At 39.7% G+C, this 25,351-nt stretch overlaps 1 protein-coding gene across 1 annotated transcript in view; it reads left to right on the forward strand.

The window, feature by feature from the left end:
- The first annotated feature begins 604 nt into the window (after positions 1-604).
- LOC124219839 (protein cortex) overlaps positions 605-25,351 on the forward strand; it is a 245,072-nt gene continuing 220,325 nt past the window's right edge. Inside the window, exons 1-2 of the mRNA XM_046628004.2 lie at positions 605-787; positions 3,499-3,696. Coding sequence (XP_046483960.1) covers positions 785-787; positions 3,499-3,696 — 201 coding nt within the window. The 5' untranslated portion in view covers positions 605-784. The remainder of the gene's footprint in view (positions 788-3,498; positions 3,697-25,351) is intronic.

A 25,351-nucleotide genomic window follows, 5' to 3' on the forward strand; every position in this document is an offset into this window, starting at 1 on the left:
ACGGAAGAGAAAAAATCTAAACTTTATACTCGAAGAGTCTAATTGGTTTTCATCCGTTATTATTCACACGTAATACGGTAGATTAGTTTTTGTAATTTTCAGAATGATTATACAAAATTTGAGGTAATTTTTAGGACAATAAAACAATTTTCATCAACTACGCACAATGCTTACAGATATTTTTCACCCGCTCTCGATGAACCCTGTGACTCTGCACCTACCATCCATCCAACCCTGGCACATTCCCTGCGCAAGATGATCCATGATTATCATGACAAAAATCCTACCTTGGACATTTTCCTCACCATTGTGTTGAGTACACCGAAAATCACTTCATCGGCTACTCCTCTTCTATGTACATAGGTATAATAATATTATGTATTGATTCTGATAAATTTTTAAATCCTAAATAGAAAAAGCAAATTCGTTTTCAGAAATTGAACAAATTTGCAGTGTAAATTTCTGTAATAGTTTCTGCTAATATGATATTACAGTACGTTGTCTGACAAGTCGCGTATTATACAAGTTAATTCAACACATCCAGAGGTGACACACCTGCTTCTTGTTTACTATCAAAAGACCAACCAACGAGTGTCGTTGCCGAAGTCGTAACATCGCCGTCTTGTTTCAGTTCGTTTAGTCTGCCGTCGCGTGTCGATTAAGAGGTACAGTGCTGGACTTACTGTGAATTTATGTATACAGAGTTGAATTTCAGTGTCGTAAAGTTAAACCGATTGATTTTTCCCTCGAATGTGAACGAAAAGCTTCCAGGTGTGATGCTATCATGGTACGAATTGTTTTGTTTTCATTTTTGGTATGTGCGGTTGATTTTCAAGTTTCGAGAGATTGTCCCGGTACATATTGAAACGGACCGAGCGTTACAGAATAAATAACAGTGTTCGTGAGCTTAATAAGCGAATCATCGGGCAGTAAAATTAAATGTTTGGAGAAAAATCCTTTAATGGTTAAAACCGTGCTCACAGTTTAAAGTCGGTAACAAGACTGTTTTTTTTTTTTTTTCTTCTTTTTCTACAATAACGATGGTTGACGCAGTAACTTTATTCATTTTATACCATATTAGCGCTCTTCCGTGGCTTTTATCTACGATGACTATTGGATCACTAGAAAGGGGGGTAAAACGGGTGATTTCACCCCTTGTAACAATATATATATACATATATACATGTGTGTCTTATTGGTAATATTACATTCTTAACGGTTCTAAGCGATTTTTCAAAACTCTCGATTCAGCCTGCATCAGTCGTTTACAGTAGCGCAGGATATCCAGGCTATTCTCCATCACGTTCATCGATTCGTCTCGGACAATATAATCTATCGCATATTCAACGCGTGTAAACTCGTGCGCAGAATCGACATGCATAACGTATACAACAATGTATAATAAATGAGCCGATTTAATTCCTTGCACTGGGAAATCAATTAAAACCGAGCCGTTATTCATTCTCATAAATATATTGGGTGTGTAAGTAATCGGAGAGTTTAATTGTAGGCTTTGATTGACTCGCTATTTCCTGTATTTGTAAATTCAAAAAATCGTGTCAGATGATGTATCACGCGGCAGTGTTTCCTGGCTGCTTTCAATGCCGGCAGTTTCGTGCGTAATTCGATTTTGACCGCGAAGCGAAATGCCCGTCGGAATAAATCAGGTCGCAAGTCGGGTAGGAGAAAAAAAAAAAAAAAAAACGGCGAAGCAATTGTACGAGTTGGCAGCGCAGAAGTGAATACAGCCTACGCGATTCGAGATCATCTCCGGGAGTGGAGTGTATATAAGGTGGTTTTCGTTTTGTTTGCTCGGAAGCGGGTCATATTTGATTAGTCGGGAATTTAAATTCATCGAATTCAGAACTTGGTCGGGGGCGAGGGAGGCTGCTACCTACTAGATGACTAATGCCGATGCAGTACGGAGCTAGGCAAGCGTCTATCTAATTACACGTACAAGCTGCTGCAAGCTTCGTTCGAAGGACGCGTGTTTGTGCCTCCGCTGTTTATTTTGTTGTCTTTATAATTCGACATGCTGCTGCTGCTGCTGCTGCTGCCTTCGTGCCGTTGACTCGATGCCCTTCGCAATATGCGATCGGATCGGATCATTCGAAACAAGCGGCTTTAGGCTGGCCGCGAACCAGACATCGAACTTCCCCTTTTTACACTGCAGATTCCAATTTCACAGAAAAAAAATAAAATACTAATATCAAAATATATACCAAAACTGTGTTAAAAACGTGTGTATTTTAAATGGCAAACTTCACAGCTCTTGCGCGAGGATTTAGTGTTGAGGTAGGGTCAAAATTCTAAAAAGTCGAAAATAAAAACCACCCGAACATATGATATAGTATTTAAGTCGGTGTCGATTATTCGATTAAAAAAAATTGTCCGAACAGTATCTTCGACACCGGTCAATTTTTGTCATTTTTTTTTCAATTCTAGTCAATTTCTCTCTCGCATACTTGCAGATCGGCGTTTGTATGCAACTGTCGTAGCATTGCTCGGCGAAAATCGCGATCTTGGGTATTTTTCTTATACTTCGGATCGTTGCCTCGAGCGTCGAAGTCTCCGCCGCGTCCGGGACGTGTGCAGCAAGTATTTGCTCTACAAGACCTGCCCTCGTTCGAACTATTGGAAACACGCTCTGCCCGGCCTCTGCCTATTGATAAATGAATATTCAATGTACAGTAATTCACCGCTAGATTCTGGACTTGTCGAGTATCTCCTCTCCTCTCTCTCTCCCTCTGTCTCTCCGTGTAACCAGAGTGAGATCGGTTGTTCGGTCTGTTGCACATACCGCGAGCCGGACGTTCTTGTAACGTGTATAATATCTATACACGGGATTTAATGCATTTCATTTTAATAAATTTATACGTATTGCGTATTTATATTAGGGTGTTTAAAAAAAAAATAATTTGCATTTTTCCACCGTGGCACCCGAAAAAGTTTCTTTGGATCAAATGAAAGATTCTAAATAAGGCTTTGACGTCAATTTATCGTTGCACGAGCGTTAAATTTTCGCAACAGTTGCAAGAAAATCTAGCAACAGTGATCGTAATAAGAAAGAATAGCAACGGATACTAGACTTTCTTGGAACAGCTACAAGACTAATTTTCATTTTCTACCTAGAATTGTATTTTTCTATTGTGGTAAAAAATGAATATAGTTGAGGACTGAACGGTAACCGGAAATAAAAATTTCTCTCAGTGTGCAACGTTATTTCCAGCAAAAACTATAAATAAAACTCTAATGATACAGAGAGTGAAAAACCGTTTTCTCAAGTTTAACCTCGTACGCTAGCTTCAACGGTGAATCCCATAAATTATTCAACCATTACTGTACGCCTTTTCAGTATGAATACGTATCGCACGTGAGGTCGGTTGGGATTGCGATGGTTCTACGATCGGAATTCACTAATTCCAATTGAACGCCGTTCGGGGGTTGATTAGTTTCTTTCTCCATACCTCGGCGTAAACTTGCCTTCCAACATTTTAGATCAATGCCCCTGCGGTAGTGAAGTTTGAAGAGGAAGAAAACCTGTCGATCTACAGTCAATCGAGGATGCTGCCAGCCGCCTTTGCCCGGGAAGATCGTCGCGACGTCTTCGTCGATGGCGATAGTACCAGCACCCCTCTCAGAGCTGGCATCGTCAGGCTGCCGAGACTCCGTCTTCTGGACAAGCACTTCAAACTGGTGAGTGAACATTTCACGTTAAATATTGCAAAACATTGTCCAATGAACTTATTTATTTACCCAAGTAATGGACATAAAAAAAAAACAAAAACTCTTGGATCGTTATTTATTTGGAAACAATTTTGGTCAGTGATGATCGATGACGAAACTTGAATTTCGTTATCACACACACACGCAATAACGAAGACTTATGAACTAGCAATCACAATTCCAAACGTTAAATATAACTGAATATATATAGGAGAATTCTTTTACGTCGGAATGAATACAACGAAACCAAGGACTTGTCTTTGTGCCCGAGGTGTCGTTCTATTTTACATTTAATATTCCCCGCGGGGTTCGTCGATACGTGAATAAATAACAAAAAAATTATAAATATATGAGAAAAATGGTACTATTAAAATTTGGTGCATCGCTTGGCCAAGCGTGACGGCTTTAACAAACTTTACAACGTTTGACGGCCGACTGACCAGCTGACTGTAATCCTTGCTCAACCTCAGCCAACAACAAGCCTCACCATCTTTCTTACACGCGTACGAACACCGTCGTATTTACCATTGCGATTGAAATTCTGAAAACGTTGCAAAAATAACTATCGACACGTCTAGTTTTTAAATATTTAACTGCGTCGAGGTGCGTTGGACATTTTTGGGATTTCCAAGGGCATTGCATTTCGGCGAGTAACATCAAGGCACATGCCGCATAGAAACCCCAACCCTGCCTCAACGAAATCCTGCAGAATGATGAAACAATTATTATTATTCTAATTGCGATCAGCTGTTGAACCTTGCGATTGATATTAACAAAAGCATAATTATTACAACAACAACAACAGCAACGATAATAATAAATCACATCCGAGAGAGTTGTTCTCCGATATAAATCTAACGTATAATAAACATTTAGACACTGGTATAAATTGAAGTTAAGTTGATATACAAGTACATCGCAGATACGTTTTGTCTAGAAGTTGCGATTCACGAGAGTTTGTACGAAGCGCGCACACACACACACACACACACACACACACTTTTGCACAAGGAAACGTTAATTAGAAAAGAAGGGTCATTGTGATCTCGTGTCTTGTAATCATCTTTCGAATGACTCGACCGATTTTGTATGTAACGTGAGTTAGATGAAACACAGAAACACAGCTTCCATTTCGCTTCATTTGTGTTACCACTTATACATCGTTCCAACAATGCTCCTTGTATTATTGTGTTACAGGTCGGAGGGTATCGTCTGTAATATAAAGGTCGATTAGTGACCGACGATTAGGTTCGATTTATCCACCCGTACACGTATGTACGTGTCTGTATAATATACCAAGAATCCAGTTTTTACCGTTGTAATTCAATTTTTCTTTACCGTACCGTGCGTGGTTACTTATACTAGCTGTAATAATATTTATCTCGCGGTTTTATACATTGTCATTCGTTTCTTGCGCGTTGCATATCCGTGTTATAAGATACCTTACGTACGGCATAGATTGCGAAAGACGCGTGGTAATTATTTAATTTTTACCCTGTTTTATAGCGCCCCATAATCACGCTGTACGCATATAAGTATATTACACCGATCCCGGCAAAGAAATCGATCAATGATCCAATTATTTCACGGTTTCAACCTAGCGTACGGTTCGTAATTAGACCTACGTTTATTACGCGTAATCCTATACTTCGACCCCATAAAGATATTTATTTTTACATCATGTTACACACACACACACACACACACACACAATGTATTATATCTATTAATTTAGCTAGGTATAATATCACGCTGCATCACATCAAAGCTTAATATACAGACTAGCTGCTGCAGCCTAGAGGCAGTAATTAGCGCTTAATCAGTTTTAGTCAGTGGATAATTAACGATTCTTATCTGTGCCTATACACTCTGTATAAAAAACTGATTCGATGCTTCGCGAATTATCTATGTCGATCAGAATAAGTCGGCGAATAATTATATCATCTCGAGCTTCGATGATTCAACGAATTCCTCCACTCGATTTCTACATCCGTTATCCGTGTATCTATATATTTTTTCCTGCTTAATAAAAGAAAACGGTTATTCGGAACGAGAATGAGGTTTGCCAGTAGAACTATATTTTTCGACTGTGGTAAAAAATGAAAATAGTTGAGGACCGAGCGGTAACCGGAACTAAAACGTTCTCTCAGTGCAAAACTCTTGTTCCGCAGAGTCTTTTCATCGAGTCAGCGGTCAAGTTTTTCTTTCTAACTGCGTATTAGGCATGCGATAGTGTCAATATTATATCACGCGTACAGTGAGCATCGCACGGGGAATTGTTTTTGCGATTGAGATACTCGAACCGATTCTTAAACGAAGAATACCGCAGATCTGTTGCCGTAAGATAGTCGAGAATATGCTCGGGAGGCCCGTGTTCTTAGATATACATATTCAGATAGCCGAGATATAGAGGCAATCGCACGTACTTGCCAATGGTCACAAATCATCCGGAGATAAACGATTCTCGATGAAATATCGCGGCTGCGACAGTGTAATTCATATTTGTATCGGTGTTATATATTACATAATATAGGTGCAGTCGATGGGTGTGTAATACCAGCTTCCGCTATGTTCACGGATGTCTGTAGATACGTACATGTGTCTTTATATTGTAGAAATATTAGAGGTAAAAAAGTTCAAATCGAGTTTATATGAATTTACGTGAAATGTGGGTTATGAGTTTCATTCCGGTATAGAGCGAGGAAAATGTTATCGTGCCAGAATCACTGTACAGGCATTGTAAACTTCGAGATTCGAAGTTCTTCGAGTCTGAAGAAAACTAACGGATGCGTGAAATAATGATCGACGAATCTTGAATTAATTAACAGGGAAACAAATGATCGAACGATTAATTGCATCTTGGAATTCGGAAATTGGAAAGAAATCTAAATACGGTAGTCACACCTTCGATAATTGCAGGCTACACAATGGGTTCCCTATTTCCTAAAAAAAAAAATCCTATTTTTTTTGTTTCTTTCTTTCCTTCAGATACTCTAAAACTGAATGTCTCTCGTAAATATACCCTAAACCGATCAATTTCCCCTTGATATCCCTCAGTTTTTGCCAGTCGGTTACTTTTTCTTTCTTCATAAACTATAACGGTGTGAAAAAATCAATTTGACGTTTGAGAAGAATTTTTGATACCTCTGAATTGACATTGGAAGAAAAAAAAATTATACATGCACTGAATCTCAAAGCTCCCTTATATTTTACAAAATCATAATTCTTACGGTTTAATTGCGCGTCGTTATTTACAGAATACTGGTTTATTCATCCCAAGTGATTTTGTTCCTACGTTTAGTCGTACGTAAAAACATGGCTCTGAACCGTCAAAGTTGATTTTTTCAGTCCATTCTCGTTTACGAGAACAAAAAAACAAAAAAACACAATTAAAAAACATCTAAAATTTAAATTTAAATTCCCCCCTCCGATGTCTTGATATTATCTGAAAATTTTTACAATCAGTATCTAATTTTGCTCTATTTGGTCAGTACTATGAAAAAATATTGTAACCCTAATACCCTCCCCTATTTTCCCTAAAATTGCGGGATAAACGTTAAGGTGACGAAAGAAACGAGGCTTGTCGCACCTCGCAAGTAGGTAAAATTGTGTACGACTTGTTGTACCAACGATCAGCTGGTGACCGTGAAGTGAAGAGTCGTCGGCAAATATGGTCGAAGAGAACAAGAGGGAGAGAGAGAAACGGTGAAAAAAAATCCTTTTTCTTATTGTCATGTTTAAAACAATCGACCTCAAGTACAGCTCGATGCTGCGAAGACAATGGTTACTTGGTTGATACCTTAGGGTAGGTATACCTACTCGGCGTGTCGCATACGGCAGCGGGAATGTCGCCTCCTCCATTTCCTCATTGCCCCGAGGGTACGGGAAGAAGGTTGGAAGGTTGGAAGGTTATCGGGTCCGAGTAAGAAGTTATAGGAAAAAAAAAAAAACTCAAGCATAAAGAAGAAGTACACCTAAAAAGAATTGAACGGAGTGAGATAAGAAAAAAATGTACGTACACGGAGATAACAATAGAGCAGATTTTTTTTTTTGTAAAAGAGCAGTTTTTTTTAGAAAATATACATCTCGAAGTGCAGAATTTACTCTGCTACTTTATTTTGTGGAAAATATAGTTGACATGGCTATTTTTTTTTTTTTTTTAGTCGTTTTTCTTAAAAGGTTCACGCATCCCTGTTTTCCTGCAGTTTTGAGTAAAATCTCCTCTTTTTTTTCCCTCCGGAAAAAATGATGTAGCGTAACTGATAAATCGGAACGTGTAAAACACTGTGCCGAGTAAGATAGTCCCCTTAATAGGGACTAAAAAAGGCATTTACCCTACAAAAGGTGGTTTAGACATAATTTAGATATATATTATTTAGTTCCGGGCCCCGATAAAAAATCCAGGTTTTCGATCTTGGGGCGCTGGGGTCCGCCATGTTGGATTAAGAGTACGAGAAATAATTTTTTTCAAAATAACTCGTCATACATCAAACTTACAAAAAAAAAAAAAGTGCTTATACAAAAAACGTAGGGAATTCAGCCTTATTCAAATTTTTCCAAGAGACTTTTGCCGTAGGATCATCCGTTGAGGAATTATTTTGAAGAAACCAATTTTTTGTACCTTTAATCGATATCGGCGGACCGTTCTGAGCGTACCAAAGGTCAAAATATTGGATTCTTCATCGGGATGCGGAACTAAATAGCATGTATCAAAATTGTTTCTACACCACCTTTTGTAGAGCAAAAAAGCCCGATTGACTGGACTAGCAGTGATAAAAAAAAAAAAAAAAAAAAAACGAAGAGATTAGACGTGTACGTTACAGGTATGAATTGGAAATAGTAAGGTGCGTTCTTATATTGTATATATATTATTATACACATTAGCGACACGACAGCTGTACGTTGCGTTGCATAGGGCGGGTTTATGGTGTAGGGTATGGTGTATAATAATATAGGGTGTGTGTAAATCTTTTATGGAAAATGATAATTTATGATATTGGCAAGCAATGCTTGGGCGATAATAAACGCAGCTTTTCTACAGCTCGTTAAAATGTTGGTAATTGCAGGTGCCTTCGTGATTGTTTATTTTTAAAACCCCCTCGAGACCGATGAAGACGTCAGATGCTGTGCACGCGGCTACCTTCTCTCTTTGCCTTGTCTATACGAGGTATATTATATAGGTAATATATGTACCTATCGTGCGCATGCACTGTCGCTAGTTTGTATTATACTGCTCTGCTTTGGATAATTATTATCCTTTCTCAGTATCGTCGGATACGCGTTAAGGTAACGCTGACGTTTTTCTCGCCGCGCGACGGCGTCTTTGCTTTAAAATCGGTTTCGTGAAATCGAATTCACGTCGATTTCAGTCCCTTATTACTTACATCGCTCTGGTACACGCGCCGAAATTCAACCCTGTACAAAAATCGTTGACGAAATCAAATTTCGCCAATATATATGCCTACGTCTGTATTCTCGTATTTCAAAGTGGACGCCATGGTATAAAATTGAAATTTGCTCCCGACGCAGGGTTTCAAATTTGACTTTTCGTTCAAGGTACCCTGAATAAGCCTTCGAAGTATCTCATATCCCTCATAGAAAAAAGCCTCAACTTGGATTTAAATTCGTAACCCCAACTCATAGATAATGCTAAATTTCTGTAAGATGAAAGTTGAAAAAGCCAAGTGCAGGATTATTTATCTCTGCAGTACACTGTAATAACAATATTTGCTCCAACGAATACATACCTATCTCAACGCAAGTATGTTTTAAGCGATTTTCCAACCGTTTTTTTCGTTCGCAAAGTACCCGTTTCTATGAGGGTAGAGTGAGTTTGCCAATGCGCATGCGCGGAGTACTGAAAAGACCACTTTCAACTGAATGTTTTAGATATTATGACAAATGAAATTTGTCTTTTCCGTATTCCGCGCATGCGCTGTTGCTAATAAATCTGACATTACGCGACCCTATCCTCAATTTCGTGCTTCGTGAAAAAACGCGCGACATACTCTTGTCGTATAAATAATCGTGTGGAAAAAGGAGTCAACGGTGTTTTCGCCTCGCGTACTTGCAACAACCGTCTTCGACTTCATCCACGACTCATATTGCAAACTTACGCTCGGCCCGGAAAGACCGAGTTTGCCTCCTTGTTAGACAATGTACTATTTGCAAAGTGGTTGCAGGCTTCGAGCCTTCGACGCAGGAACATTACAGGATACATCTTTCAAGAGTTTAGCTTTCTTGCTAAATATATTAAAACGTCGGGCTAATAGCGAGTGGAAAAACTTGGTTCTCATTATTTTACAGTGTCTGGTTATACGCGGGTATATAAATATATGCGTGTAAGAAAATTAGCGTAATTTCATATGCTCGGTATGTATAAAGGTAATTGCAGAGCGCCCGCGGTGCTTTGTTACCGTCCGAGCAGTGCCGGCGGTGCGCCGGTTATAACGATATTGAAAATTGTCAAGTTTTTCCCGCCTAGCAATTCTCGTAGCTTATAGCACGCGTATACGTATATATTAGAGTGTCCCAAAAAAACCGACTATTTTTTTTTTTCAAAGAACATTGAAAAATCGTCAGAGTATCTCTAGAAAATGACCCTGTGAAAATATAAGCTCTTAATATTAATATTTAGAGGTGGCGATTTGTAATTTTCTATTTCCCATTTAAATAACATGGGAAAATTTTTTTTTGAACTTTGGAATTTTGTGATGGGATAACGAGCTACTTCATAAGTATGACAAAATCAGGTCTTATAGGAAATTTGATGCTCTACAAAAAAGGTCTGATTGACATTTTGCGTAAATCCAGCCGTTTCAAAAATATCGAGCCTCAAACTTCGGACTGTTTAAAATTATGCTTTTTTTTTCGTAAATACAACGAAAATTAATTTATGTGTATTATAAACCCAGAATTATCAACTGAAGAATAAATATATGCATATATTTGACGGAATGCAGATCCGAAATTATTAATAATTTGACAAATGATAATTTTTATTGATTTTTAGCGAAAAATATTTACTTACCTAAAAAAATTCGTGAATTCATAAAACCTTATTAAAAAAAGATTTGAGCGACTTTGTATCTAAAGACTCTTTGGTTTTATTTGAACGGTTCGGTTTGTGTACTGATTTTCTTGATTTAGAAATAACTTCATGGCCTGCTCATGACAGCTTTAAAAATAATCTTCACTTTTTCAATTCATTGAAAGTTGTTAATGACGTTGCTGAAAGAAACATCGCGTTAATTTCTCAATACAATCAACGATTAACCAAAAGTGAAGAGCAGTTCCAAGGTTTGTTACACAACGTGAAAAAACATCGACAGGATTATCCAAACTTTAGGAAAAAAAATTTATTCTAGATTTTACTGCTAAGAAATTGACTAGAAATGTTTAAATAGATCTTGTATTTTACTGTTATTACTGATTAATCTAGTACCAAGACAATAAATCTATTATTATTAATTTAAATGGATTATTAATACATAATACAAATAAATTTATAATAAACTTCTACGAATTTTTTTGGGTAAGTAAATATTTTTCGCTAAAAATCAATAAAAATTATCATTTGTCAAATTATTAATAATTTCGGATCAGCATTCCGTCAAATATAAGCATATATTTATTCTTCAGTTGATAATTCTGGGTTTATAATACGCATAAATTAATTTTCGTTGTATTTACGAAAAAAAAAAGCATAATTTTAAACAGTCCGAAGTTTGAGGCTCGATATTTTTGAAACGGCTGGATTTACGCAAAATGTCAATCAGACCTTTTTTGTAGAGCATCAAATTTCCTATAAGACCTGATTTCGTCATACTTATGAAGTAGCTCGTTATCCCATCACAAAATTCCAAAGTACAAAAAAAAATTTTCCCATGTTATTTAAATGGGAAATAGAAAATTACAAATCGCCACCTCTAAATATTAATATTAAGAGCTTATATTTTCACAGGGTCATTTTCTAGAGATACTCTGACGATTTTTCAATGTTCTTTGAAAAAAAAAAAATAGTCGGTTTCTTTGGGACACTCTAGTATATATACGCCTCCTTCGAACGCTGCAGCAATGCAGCTGTCCGAGAAATGCACACACAAGGTACCGACCAACGCATCAGGGGCGTAACTCGACTCATAAATGTACGCACCGAGTGCAGAAATGCAGCAAAACGAAAAAAAAATAAATAAAAACAAAAATATATAAATAAAGTAAAAAAAAAAAAAGAAGAAAAAACTGATAATATGGAACGAAAGAGTTGAAAGAGGGTTAACAAGACGAAAAAATGATATGAAAATAAAGAAACAAACAAGGAGGACGGAATGAGCCCCCATGATTTAGAGAGTTACGTCCCGCCTTTACGAGCGGCAGTTTTAACCGCACTCCGATCCCGCAGCGCGATATCTGACTAGATGCCTGCATCCTCCGGCTACGCGGCCTCTTTTTGTCCCTCGGTTTTCACTGTCGCATATGTGTCGCATTTCCGGTACTCTACTACGTTTTATGCCTAACGTGCCTGCAGCCGCCGGAATGCAGGGTAAAAAAATTAGCAAGGAAGGAAAGAAGACATTTTTTTTATTTTTATATTCGGCGACTTTAACAAGCCGGGCCAAGCGAAGATATTCATTGTCAGTCACGTTTGTTAGTCATTTTTTCAAAGTAATTTATATTATATCATCATTTGGCGCGGGGATGGAAAATTAACGCATGTTGCTAAAGGATCAAGGTTTAGGTCTTCTTGAATTTTGCTTCTATATTTTATTGCTATACTTGATGTACAAGTTAAGGAATTAGGTATACAAGGTTTAAGCAAGTCTCACTCTACTATCGTGCAGATGTTCAATACTGGAAATATTCTATAATTTTTATCCTCAGTATCCACGATTTTTTCACTTTCAGTATGAGGCGAGTACATGAAACTATAGCAAAAAATATCTCAGTATTAAACAATTCTATTTAAGCACAGTTTTTTCACACTTGACAATTGAAGTCGGACCATCGATCATCTTGAAAAATTATGATAACTGTACAGCATCTATTTGCTGTAAAAATAAAAATTTATTTCTCTCTTTACAATTACATCACGGTAAAATCCATCAAATGCACCGAATTGAGTTCGAAAAAGTCTAGAAACCTGCGTGATTCTCGTATTACTTTTTTTCGTAAAATCAATGTCGTTAAATTATAACACGCGCGAATTTTCGATCTTCACAGAAATAAAAAATCTCCGTCCGTCTTCTACTTCGTTCTATCCAATACGTCAATGTCACTGCCTATTTATGGGGTTATAACCGCTACCTAAATCGAGGCCGATATGTCTGCATATATATATATATATATATATATATGTGTGTGTGTGTGTGTGTGTATATATTTACACACCATGTGTTCCGATACCGTAACCATGATCGCTGTAGCATGTGCTCAACATTGCTGGCATAGCGGGTGGCGCAGGCAGCTTGCAAGGCTCCAACTGGGCCAGTTGTTACCTTTTTTTTCTATATTTTATTTTATTTTTATTTAAGGTCAACAGAGAAAAGCTTTGCGAGATTCGCCGATTCTTCGTGTTATTTTTACAGTTGAAAATATAGCAAGAGTGATCGTAATGAGAAAGAATAGCAACGCATACTAGACTTTCCGGTAACGGCTGTAAAACTAATTTTCATTTTCCACCTAGAAGTGTATATTTTTCGATTGTGGTAAAAAATGAAAATAGTATAACCGGTATTAAAAATTTCTCTCAGTGCAACCGTTTATTACCACTTTTGTTTTTATGCAGGTAGCTTAGATTCCGGGTGCGTCGATACTTTGTGGAGTAAATTAATTAACGTTATTTTTATTTGTCATTATCATCATTGTTGCAGATAAAGTTTTGCGCCTCCGTTGGTATTTTTCATATGACTGGAATTTCGCTACGTAATATCTTGACGCGAGGCGAAGCGAGAGGTGTTAAAACTTCATTTTATGCACTCTGTAATGTACCTGTTCGTTATCTTACGACTTCGACATCGTGTCCTTGTACACCGTATAGATTGTGCTGAAAAAATAGAGACGTACCATCTAGATAATCCCCGTGTTGTTTTTTTGTTTTTGTTTTTCACTCGGGGCGACCGGTTTCTGACGATAAGACAACGTCCTCTCGGTTAAACGACCTTGTGATACAATATCATACTGTAAATTAGTATAACGTCTCGGCAGATATTCTTGATTGGTAGACTTCTGTACGTGTAGAGGAGCGCCGTTGATTCGACAATTTTTTAAAACAGCGAAATCTTCGGTGTTATTCACTGTTCGAAGAACGATTATTTATACGGGCAGAGTGTGATTTTAAACCGTGCAACTTCCTTGTAATTGACTTGTAAAAGTTTCTTCCTTTTTATAATAGCTCCGAGTATGCTGTCGATTTGTGTTGACTTGGGACTTAGCAGGCCAGTAGGATTCAAATAACAGCCACCACAGGACCACTAAGGCCCAAACCACCGCAAATTTACCATTCGTCGATCATGAATATTCGATTAGTCGCATCGTTCGTTATTCTACCGATAATAAATAGTTTTTACTTATCGGTATTGTCAAACCGATTTCCGCCGTTAACTGTATGCCAAATCTATTACCTTATATAACAGGCATTGTCAGCATTTTTTCCCAGCTTGAAGTTTCCTGCGAGCAAAAAATAAGAAACAACGTTAAATTTATGCATGTATATGTCTTATGGTGCAGTAAACGCAATTTGCTTTTTCTAAAACGTTCTTAGTCCTGATATAAGTTTGGAAACGGATTAACGTTCATTTGGTAAAAAAGGAAGAAATGTTTTAAAACTAATCTCCTGTGGATAACAAAGCCGGGTGTATTTATTGTTATTCATAAAATGGGAAAAATTCAGGTTCTCAGCTTAAGATCAATTTCTATAATATATGATGTCGATTAATGCACAAACATTCGGTCTCTTTGGTAAGTCTGTATATGAATTATTTCTCTCAAAAGACAATCCGACCGAATCCGTTATTTGTTTTAGCCATTTGTCAAAGCTGAGTCATAATAACAAGTTTCCCCTCAACTTCAGCTGAGAAATCAATGCGATCGAATTACGCCGGATGTCTAAGCACCTGAAAATTCTTAAATATCATGAAAATTTACTAACGAAGCTGAAAATATTATTTCAGATTGATCAGTAACTCACTTTTCAGCAACATACGGAATATACTCATTTAAATTTTTTTATTTGTATTTTTCAGTCTCTTATACGGATAAATCGATTTAAAGAAAATCCGATGTTTTTTCTTCCTATATACGGAACATATTGGTAAATTTATTGCGCTTATTGCTAAGATTTGTAACGTGATTGCGGATCGTGAAAAAGGTAATGAAAAAAATGCTCATCTTCTTTTCGAAAAAAAGTTTAAAAAAGCTGATTTCCCGGTCGCCGAAAAACGCAGACGGCCTTGTTATAAATCGCGTCGACAGCACTGCGGTAAAAGAATAATCGCGTCCATTCGCGAACAAATTTCAAACGGTAATTGATAATTGCGATTTAATTGCGACGTCAAGGCGGCTTCGATAGTTACACGTCGTGTTACGATTTCATACCAAACCAATACTCGCCTCGTCTGGCATATATAATCCATAAACGCGTGAAGGATGATTCTGTTTGCCGGCCTTCCAACGACGCAAACTATCCACTCGAAGCCATCTACTGTCCGGTCGTCGAAAATTACAGGGCATTTTGCTTCTCGCGGGTACATGCACGTACACCTATTCATACGAATGCATGTAACATGCCTATACATGTATGGATGTGCAAAATTTGTACATGTATATATATATATATATATATGTATATATATATATATTATGTACACCTTAACAACCGGCAACCGTTGCTCGCAATTTCACTCCCGCGGAGTTCCGAGGCGCTAAAGGTACAGCTAAAAATGGCCGTAAAAGGCCCAACGGAATAAGGTAAATACGTCCTCGAGGTCTTCGGGACGGATGTTCCCCGCAGGGAGATATCGGAGGAGTAAAGTCCGTGGATTATGCCCAACAGCTTAGACGTTATCGCTGCGCGAGATCGAAGATCGGGATAAAAAAACCGCGAAGGAAGTTGGAGCCTCTTTCGCACGATTGCGACGACTAGCGAGGTGAAGATTATTTCCAAGTAGGCATAATACGGGAAGCTTTCGATGCTTACCGTTCGTTTATTCTCTCCTTTTTAGTTTAGAGAGAGAGAGAGAGAGAGAGAGAGAGGTTTGAGTATTCTTAACCCTAGGCGGTAAGGGGTTAAGTGCAGGCCTTACGGAATTAGGAACAGCTGATGCTCAAGATCGGCAAAGCGAGATTGGCGAGTTATAATTACGATGGTTACCAACGCGGCCAAGTGGCCTGCATAGGGTAAAACGAGGAAAGTTAAATGCTACCGCGGTGACTACCGACAACGGTGCTGCACACCAACAAGAAGAACAACGAGCAAAGATTACCCGCAGCTCGTTGCGTGAGTCTTCGCCACACCTCGCTGCATAATATTTAACCTACCCGTGTGCGTTTCTATATGACACGGGATTTCGCGTGCGTGTGTGCGAAACTGAGGAGATGGTGGAAAACGGTTCGCCCTTGCTGTGTTACAACAGCAGCTTTGCCGGATAAGATAGCGAGCTGCTACCGCTGATCGGCGTTTCGCAGGCTATCATTAACTCGCGATTATTCAACCCTGCCAACCCGGCTTGAATCTCTTATTAATTAACTTATTTTAACCAATGATAATTGCATGCCGCGTATAAATAGCAACGTGTACAGTTTCATATCGGTATACTATCTACGTATGTTATTATACACGCGTCTTTCCGAGACGCAATCGTTGATTTGTCGGGGCGGGGCTGAAGTTACGAATTTGAAATGTTCCGAATTATTTTGCGGCGAAAATTCAAGCAAATATATCAAATTTTCAAGAAACAAGAATCTTTCGAATCGTTGGAAACCCGACGGTTCAAAGTTCCAAAATCCAAGATTCTGAAAATTCACGTTACGATAGAGCAAAGTTCCGGAAATTAAAGTATACTCATACAGCGTAGTTTGCTCAACGCGTCGGTGTGAAAAACTGAAAATCAGAATAACGGAAAGAAAGATCAAAGTGTTGAAATTTCAGCGAGCCAGAAATTCACGTAACTGAGAATCTTGGATCATTCGGAATTTCGATGTTTCACATCTTTAAATTTTCTCATTCTCGCACTCTCGATACTTTGACTTGTCGGAGTTACGACCTTTCGGCATTTTTTTCCTTTCCGAATTTTGCCTTTCGTCCGAATATTAGTCCCAATTACTCACAGACCATGATTAGAATACTGTTTGAATTCCGGTAATTATGTGTCTGGACTCTGGACTGATTATAATATTATTTAAAAATTTTCCCACCCTATACGCGTATTCGACTATAATTGATAATTCGTAAAAAAAGAAGGGTATCGCGTAATCGATTCGTAAATATCCTTTTATCGCAAATGTGAAACATCACGTCGATGCACAGGTTTTCTTATTTCGAAAACTCATCGATATTACAATGACAAGTTTTATTTCGATCCAACCAAGCTTCTCCCAGGATTTTACAACATGATTTCATCTCGAGAGATTGATATTGCAATTTCGTTACGGCGCGTTCGATAATTATTCCTGATCCAATCAACGGAGAATGACTGTTTTTTCTCTCACAGCGAGTTATAATATAATATAATACTGTATATATACAATCCTTTGAATTTGATCAGCGTGTAAGGCATATATTAACGTGAAATTCCTCAGCAGCTCGATACATTGTCCGGGTACACGTAGACGCAACGTGCGAATTGATCGAGCCACTTTGAAGTCCGAGATATAACATCTCGGAGCGGTATATAACGTAACGGACCGCGGATCGAGATAATCCGTATTTCAACGGCAGCAGCAGCAGCAGCAGCAGCAGCTCAAGTCCGTTCTTTTTTCATTTTTCTCTCTTTGCTCGAATGCCTATTAAGCGAGAAAAAAAAAGATGATAATCATAATTTTCTTCGCGCTCTTATTCGATCAGCTGAGCGAGAAACGGTTTCGCGAATGATCGCTACGTGTAACCGGAACTGTGAAATTTCGCGCATTGTTCGCGAAATGATAATTCATGACTCAGAAATCAAAGAAAATAGAGAATAGAAAATCGAGTCCGTAGCGGAACGAGCGAATTCCTTTTGCAAAAAAAAAAGGAAAAAAAAAAAAGAAATAAAAATTCGCGCGACTCGCTTCCTCCGCAACGATTTTCCTCGTCTCTTGCCGATTTGCTGCACCAGCTCCGGTTCTCCTGCAGCGGGATGCTCAATATTGAATTGTAAATGGCCCTCGGCCTGCAAGGTGGTCCTTCGTTTCGTCGAGCTTCGCTGCACCGCGACCCTCCGAGAATTCAACGGATATTGTCGCTTGCGGGCGAAGAAGAAACGCAGACTCGCCTTCCCGGGGTGGAATTCGCGAAATTCTCCGCTACGCGGTATTTCTCTACGCCTTGGTTCACTTTCGGTTATCCGTTTCTCAAATTGTTTTATTTAACGGTGAAATGCGCGATTCGATACACTTGAGACTTTATTTTCTTTTGATTCTTTGTTACACGGATACAAGTCTGTGCGTGTATGACTCGAAATCTCAAAATTACTTTCATTTTGCTTGTCAGGTCAATTTTATACACCTTTGTCGTATTAAATTTAAATTCATTAAAGATATCTATGTGGAAAATAAAGTTCTAGGTTTGTTTTATATGTTTATATATACCACGTTTCTTTATTCGATTTTGTGATCATATTTTCGTTACACAGACGTCAAGGCCTGATTCATTTCGAATGACTAATAATCGGCCTCGCTTGGCCTCTTCAAATTTGAATTCGATAGTTATTTTCAAATTATTATAGGAAAAACCGTTTCACCGAAACTACAATCATATCAACATATTAATACTTTTTACTAAGTACATATCTCATGATAATTGTATACGAGAAATTTATCTTTATTTTTATTACATTATAATATAAAACGATCTATAGGTGGATTTTGTTTTCTCAAATAATAAATCTCCAATTCGCAGTAAAAATTTAATCTTTACAACTTGTCGTTTATCGTGCAACGCAACAAGTATTTAGAAATTTGGTATGGTTCGTCGTTCTATGAATAGAAATGAACCGATCCATGTATTTCGGGCATTGTGCTAGATTATTTAGCAACTTTGAATTCGACGAAAAATTTTCTTTCACGACACATGTAAAAGTAAAAATCCCCGAGCAGGGTACTGGAAGAAGAAAAAAAAAAGAAAAATCCGTATTCGAATCAAAACTGTTAGAATTCTATGCAATCAATGCGTACTTTTGTTGATTTCTAAAATGTTTAAACAGTGCTAAGTGTATCACACTTCAAGTTTCACAATCCCGCGTGTCGCCTAGCATCATCCACGTGTGTCTTTTTAGTTGTTAGATAATCGTTAACCGTGGCGCTTGGCCAATGCGGATGATTTCTTTTTATTATTTTTTCGTATCGTTTCTTTTTCTATTCATTTTTTTTTTTTTATTTGTTCTATTCGTGGGTGGGTTTATAGGAAATCATATAGGTTATGGTCTGCGCAGGTTTATTTCCGGAGTGTGGTTCAAATAACCTGAATAGAATAGTCGTCGCAGCTTTAATAGTTGTTGCAGTGCTATTGAGAAATTATTATTTTCCTACCTCGTGCGTTGCTTTTTTTACGGTTAATTTTATAACTGCGCAATTTACCGTATATACTTCTAATTCCTTTTTCTCTACGCACGAAACTTGACTCGAAATCGAGACGGTTTTGCATTTTTTTTTTTACATCTGAGCCATGTGAGCCGTGTTTGTAATTTATCGTAACGTTTTACCCTCGGTTTAAAGGTACTGCAAATATATATATATACATATATATACATGAAAAAGATCGTAATCATAATCAAATATTATTGTACACGAGCTGAAATTATTTTATATAAGTTTACACATGCCTTACTCACGTGTTTGTTATAACAATATTCCATTATATGTTCCTTTTTTCGGATTCGATTCACCCAAAAACCGCACAGATACCGACTCGAAAAAATTGGCTGATTCGTTTTTTTCCGCAACACCGTAAAACACTCGCGAATATCGTACACGTCTGTTCGCGCGGGATACAAATTTCTCACTATTTTACGATATGTCACCGGTACACGTGGCGGCAAATTTGCAAAGGGAAGCGTCGCGCCGGCGGCGTCGGCGTCGTTGAGGAGAGAGAGAGAGAGAGAGAGAGAGAGAGAGAGAGAGAGAGAGAGAGAGAGAGAGAGAGAGAGAGAGAGAGAGAGAGAGAGAGAGAGAGAGAAAGCGATATTTATTAGAGAGAGGGAGAGAGGGAGAGAGAGAGGGAGAGGAAATAAAACTCTCGTGTCTTCTCCTCTCCCCCCTCCCTCCGAAAAAAAAGAAAAAAGAAAACCAACGGAATAATATATTTAAAGAACCGCGGAGAGCGTGAACTCCGACAATTTGTTGGTGTATATAATTTGACACGCATGTATAAGTATAGAGACTCGATCGAAAGGCAAGGTATCATAAGTCGGGAATCGTGTGTAACGCGTTTACGCAGCGATGCTCTTCCACGCACTGTTAATACGTGCGTCGAAGTTGGCGCGGCAGGGGCGGCGGGAAAAATGCCCTCCCAAATTGTTGGGGCGACAGGGGGGGGAGGAGGGGTGCAGGATGAGAGGAGGAGAACGAAATTAAGACGGGAGAGAGAGCAGCGAGTACAGTGCGATTAAAAACAGACGACGGAGAGAGTGAAAGAGAGAGAGAGAGAGAGAGAAAGAAAAAATACGGGGTGCGAAAATAGAATAAAAGTATAGAAAGAAAATGGCGGGAACATTCTAACCCATTGATGGAATACCTACCGGAGTAGAATAAACCCGGCGCATCTGCCCTTTCGCGCAATATATACGGGGCAACCCTTGTATGTATAGTGCATTGGCAGCTAGCTAGACGCTTTATCACGATCCCTTTTCCTCGCTTCGCGACGATCTGGTCTACATGTAGGACACTCTCGATCGGTGAGAGCGAGCGAGAGCGCCCTATTTTTGCACAGATCTCCCCTTTCGGCGACGTATAAAGGGTTGCAGGGAAAAAATCGATCGAGCTGTATCTACGCACCCTAGCGAGGCTCGGGCTTTGCTGGGTGGCGCGAGGGGTTGGACGGCGATGGTGAGGGTGAGGGTGAGGGGGAGGGAGGCCTCGCGTTCGCATTAATTTCGCATCCCTTGCGGCGACACCCCTAGATACGAAACACCCTTCGTCGGAAGGGCCTATCGTCGGGCTTCGTTCGGGGTGCAACCCCTACGAAGGTGGGGTCGAAAAACCGTCTCCGCCACTCCTAGATCGGGGGGCGGCAGCTCAGAGGCGGTCTTTTCTTTTTTTTTTTTTCTTTCTTTCTTTCTTTTTTGCGAACCCAACGCACCCTCCAAAATTTGTGGTTTCAATTTTGCGAATGACTCACGATGCCACGTTGCAGCCATGGCGCGTACATCTTGGATTTTTTTTTTTGGAATGCTCACAATGCCCTGCCTGATGCCGCGTCGCACGATGATGACGATGACGATGATGATGATGATAAACGTGCTCTAGGCTCAGTTTTATAATGCTTCTTCTCTTTTCCTCTCACTCTCTCTCTCTCTCTCTCCTTTTATTTTCGCGCACAATCATCATCTCCTAAGAGTAATACGTAGTCTTTCTTTTATAATAGATCAGCATGTCAAGGATTTGTTTATCCTTACATGCATACCCGGTTTTGTTCCCCATCCTGTGACGCCTGTCCTTTCGATGTAGGCACGGGTATCCGTCTAATGGAGCCGGTTGCTTTTACAGCCGTTGATATACCTTACGCAGGGAATATCTTTGGTACATAATCGGTCCTCGAAAGCTTGAACTTGAGGGTTTAGTCATTATCGGCATTGATAATTGATCCCTGGGGAGGGACCGAGATGCGACCGACAGTATAAGGCCAATTAAACTTTCTAATTAAAATAACACTCGGCTACCGAACTCGGGATTTAATTGATTTGGATCACGATAATCGGGTGATGTTGGTAGTCGTAAAAAAAAAATAAATAAATAAAAGAACCCAAGACGACGTGTCAGTGGCTGTCTTTCATCTCTGATCGGCTGGTCGAAGAAGGAAAAGTACACGTTGACTAAAATCAGCTTTATCCATCATTTTATAGTCACGATAATTCACTTGTTAGAAATAAATGTGATTATATAATCTCAAGGTATAGGTCCGTGGATCTTGTTAGCGACTGAAGTTTTGTCAGCATTTCTTTACTTTCCAATCGTTGAACAAGTCCATTAAAAATTTAATGCCAATCGGTGCACTGTACATTTTGCAAAATAGATTTTTACCCAATCAACGCGGTAGAATTATTACGAAAGTCTTGCATGCCGTTGCAGCCTGGCAGATTAAAAAAAAAAAGTGATGTTCGGTGATTACAAATATTCTCGCGTCAACCGCGTCCGATGGTATGTATATCAACGGTTAATTGATTTCGTAAGTGGGGTTCATAAATACATGTCACACACACACGCACGCGTACCGAGAGTGCAAATCGAATAGATGAAGGATGAAGGTAACGTGTAAAGGCAAAAAGCTTTTTAATCACTTCTTTGATCGGCTTGGGTCGTCTCTTCGGTACCACGACCTCATCTTCACGGCGTCATCCTTTCACGCATGAATTCTGTCCTAGGAATACAAGCAGTTCGTCTCGTGTACTTCCTTCGTGCACATAATACAGTACATTAACGCGGTAAATAGTGTCTCGAATCAACCGGTGGGAACGAACGGCGTTGTGGATATGTTATGTAATGGGTGTATAAAGAGGAGAAGAAAAATCTGAAGGAGTAAAGAAATGATCGTTCCTTATTTATTGATCGTGTTTGAAATTCCCATTTTTATCCCAGACCTTGATTATGTTTTGGGGTGTAATTTTGTCGTTTCTTCGCATCGTCAGCGGCAGCTTATCATCGTCGGACGGAAAGCAGCAGGCTTGAAGTGCATCGATGCCGTGCAATCGAGGCAAATAAGCGTAACGGAACTCTTGGGTCATTTAGCATGGAATATGGGTGGCATTCTCGTCTTCTATTGCTTACGTGCAGCGATCAAGTGAAGAAGTGGTTTCTTCTTCATCATCCCGCAGCTACATCTTCTGACCATTCATCGTTACATTGGCGGAAAAAATTCAGATCGTAGTCGTGTAGCGTTAAGGTACGTGTACCAGTTACTGACACGCTAAGACCCAATCATTGAACCTTTTCTTTTCCAAAATTATAAATTGAAGGTATAAATTGTGAATTTCTCGATGACTAAAACCAATCGCCAGAGGGGTAGACACTGCAAATTTAGTTTTTCACGATTTTAGAACCAAGGGTCAAACAGATGCAACCCAAAAAGGTCAATAACTGGGACACTCGACTTATAGCCGCGATTCTTAAACACACTTGTCATACAATCGACTCGTTCCGATTAAGACAATTATTGCGCGCTTGCGTCGTTCAAATTTTTCGTCGACTGGTATTCGAAGCTTTTGTGCCGAACGGTGTTTTGCGTATTCCGTAAGAGATCGAACGTGCGGTATTCTTTGTTTCCAAGCTCCATCGCCGGATCGCGGACTATCCGCGCTCTGTTATCTCGTTTCGATCACGTGTATAAGTCGGAACAGACGTAGGCAAATCGTGTATATTGTATGCACCGTACGGCAAAGGATGCTGAGGGACTGTTCGAAAGCTCCAATTGCCCGGAGGTTACCGCCGGCGTATACTTCTTATTCCCACAACTTTCTATTCTCAGATAGTTATAGATAGAGATGATGCCTGGACCGAGACTTTTATTACTGCCTGTATGAAAATCGAACGGTATTACGTCCGTACCTACGCCAACCGTTTCTCCGTGCGTACGGATCACTTCGGGTCCCCGTGACTCGCGGTCGTAACCGGACACCTATTCGAAACGACAAAATTCGTTCGGTCATTTCTCTTTCTTACGCTTTTCATTTCACTCTAAAATCGAAGGGAAAGTTTCTACCGTACCGTCAAACGCGTGTCAGAAATGAATTCTGGGACAGAGTGTCAACCCAATAATGGGTTCGATGGTTCGGTACGGTATGGTGCGACTGTCGGATGCACGGGGTCCGTACTTCTTGGGCATGGTTGTGCTTAGATGCTTTAATGGTCCTATGACAGGGACTTGACAGCGCGGGATATAATGGAGGAGATACATATACAATGCATTATTTACATTAACAAGTAGACAGGTTCGGTTGACTTCTAGTATTTCTGATCCCGTCACCGAGCCTCTCGAGTCCCGCCCGCCCGTGCAGCGCGTCTTCTCTCCGTATGCAGAGCAGCGGTAAGTCTCATTCCGTTCGAATACGGTTTGAATAATACTTATGGGTACGTTTCGAAGTTTAATGGTCTCCATTCAAGGTGCCTTTACCTGTCCCACGAGTCAAGGTCTCACGAGTTCCTCGGTCCCCCGATGCGGTCCGACGCGTCAATCTCGTAGAGATTACAAGCATACCGATGGATTTATCTAGCTCTGTTCCCGCGTTCAAGTTTTTCTCCCAAGACATACTGACGAGGCCGCGAAAAGTGTAACAACGTTTCGGGTCAACGGTCCGCGGGAGACTTGAGACCGGTAACGATTCGATGCTGTTTCCAGATATTACCGCCCTTTGAAACTCCTAATTAAATGACAGATCCCGCCAACGATTCTACTCCGGGTAGGCACAAAAGGCATCTTACGGAGGCTTCGTAATGCGCTGCTGGTTTTCCGTTAATACGGAATGCGGTAAAAAATCATTGAACCGCGATCGGATCGTTCAGCGTCACGAAGAACCTTTGAGAAACAATAGAATATAGCCGTAAGGGTCGTTAAGAATACAGAATCGGGCTTTATCGCGTGCCGTTGAATATTATCTGCAGTCCGGCGTATGGGGTATGGTGGTATAACCGCGGTTACAGGAGCAGCTCCACTCTGGAAGGGATTATCATAGTAATCACAGTAACTCCGAGAGAGTAGACCGCGCTGTTCAACCTCACGGGGTTAACCCTCGGCCAACTGAATCGTTATGCCACCAGAGGTGGACAATATGTATTATCCAAGCTGCAAGAAATACCCGAGACGATTCATCACGCGGGAAGCGGTTATGCGCTGAACTTCGTGCGTGCGAAGTACATATGTGGGCACGACTAACCATTTCCAATTCGGACTCTCGGAGGGCATTTTCATCTCTGGAGAAGCTCTCCTTCGATTTCAAACTCGCCTTTCACCGATCCTCCTTTCGTCACCTCGTCCCGTACATACCTGCCGGTTGGTTTGGAGATGAAATTTAATTACGGACCGGGCGGAACTCGAGGACAAGATGATACCGCAACGGAGCACCACTGCGGGTCTTCTTGGTTCGTCCGTGGAAGTCGGGAAGTGGGAGGAGGTAGCATAGGGGACACAGGGGAATAGAAGAGTAAAGATAAGAAAGTCGTGAGGACGACCGGTGCACCGTCGAGCACACAGATAGCTGATAATCATCGCTGGTATGGTCCGAAT

The sequence above is a fragment of the Neodiprion pinetum genome, chromosome 5 (assembly GCF_021155775.2).
Source record: "Neodiprion pinetum isolate iyNeoPine1 chromosome 5, iyNeoPine1.2, whole genome shotgun sequence".
NCBI lineage: Eukaryota > Metazoa > Arthropoda > Insecta > Hymenoptera > Diprionidae > Neodiprion > Neodiprion pinetum.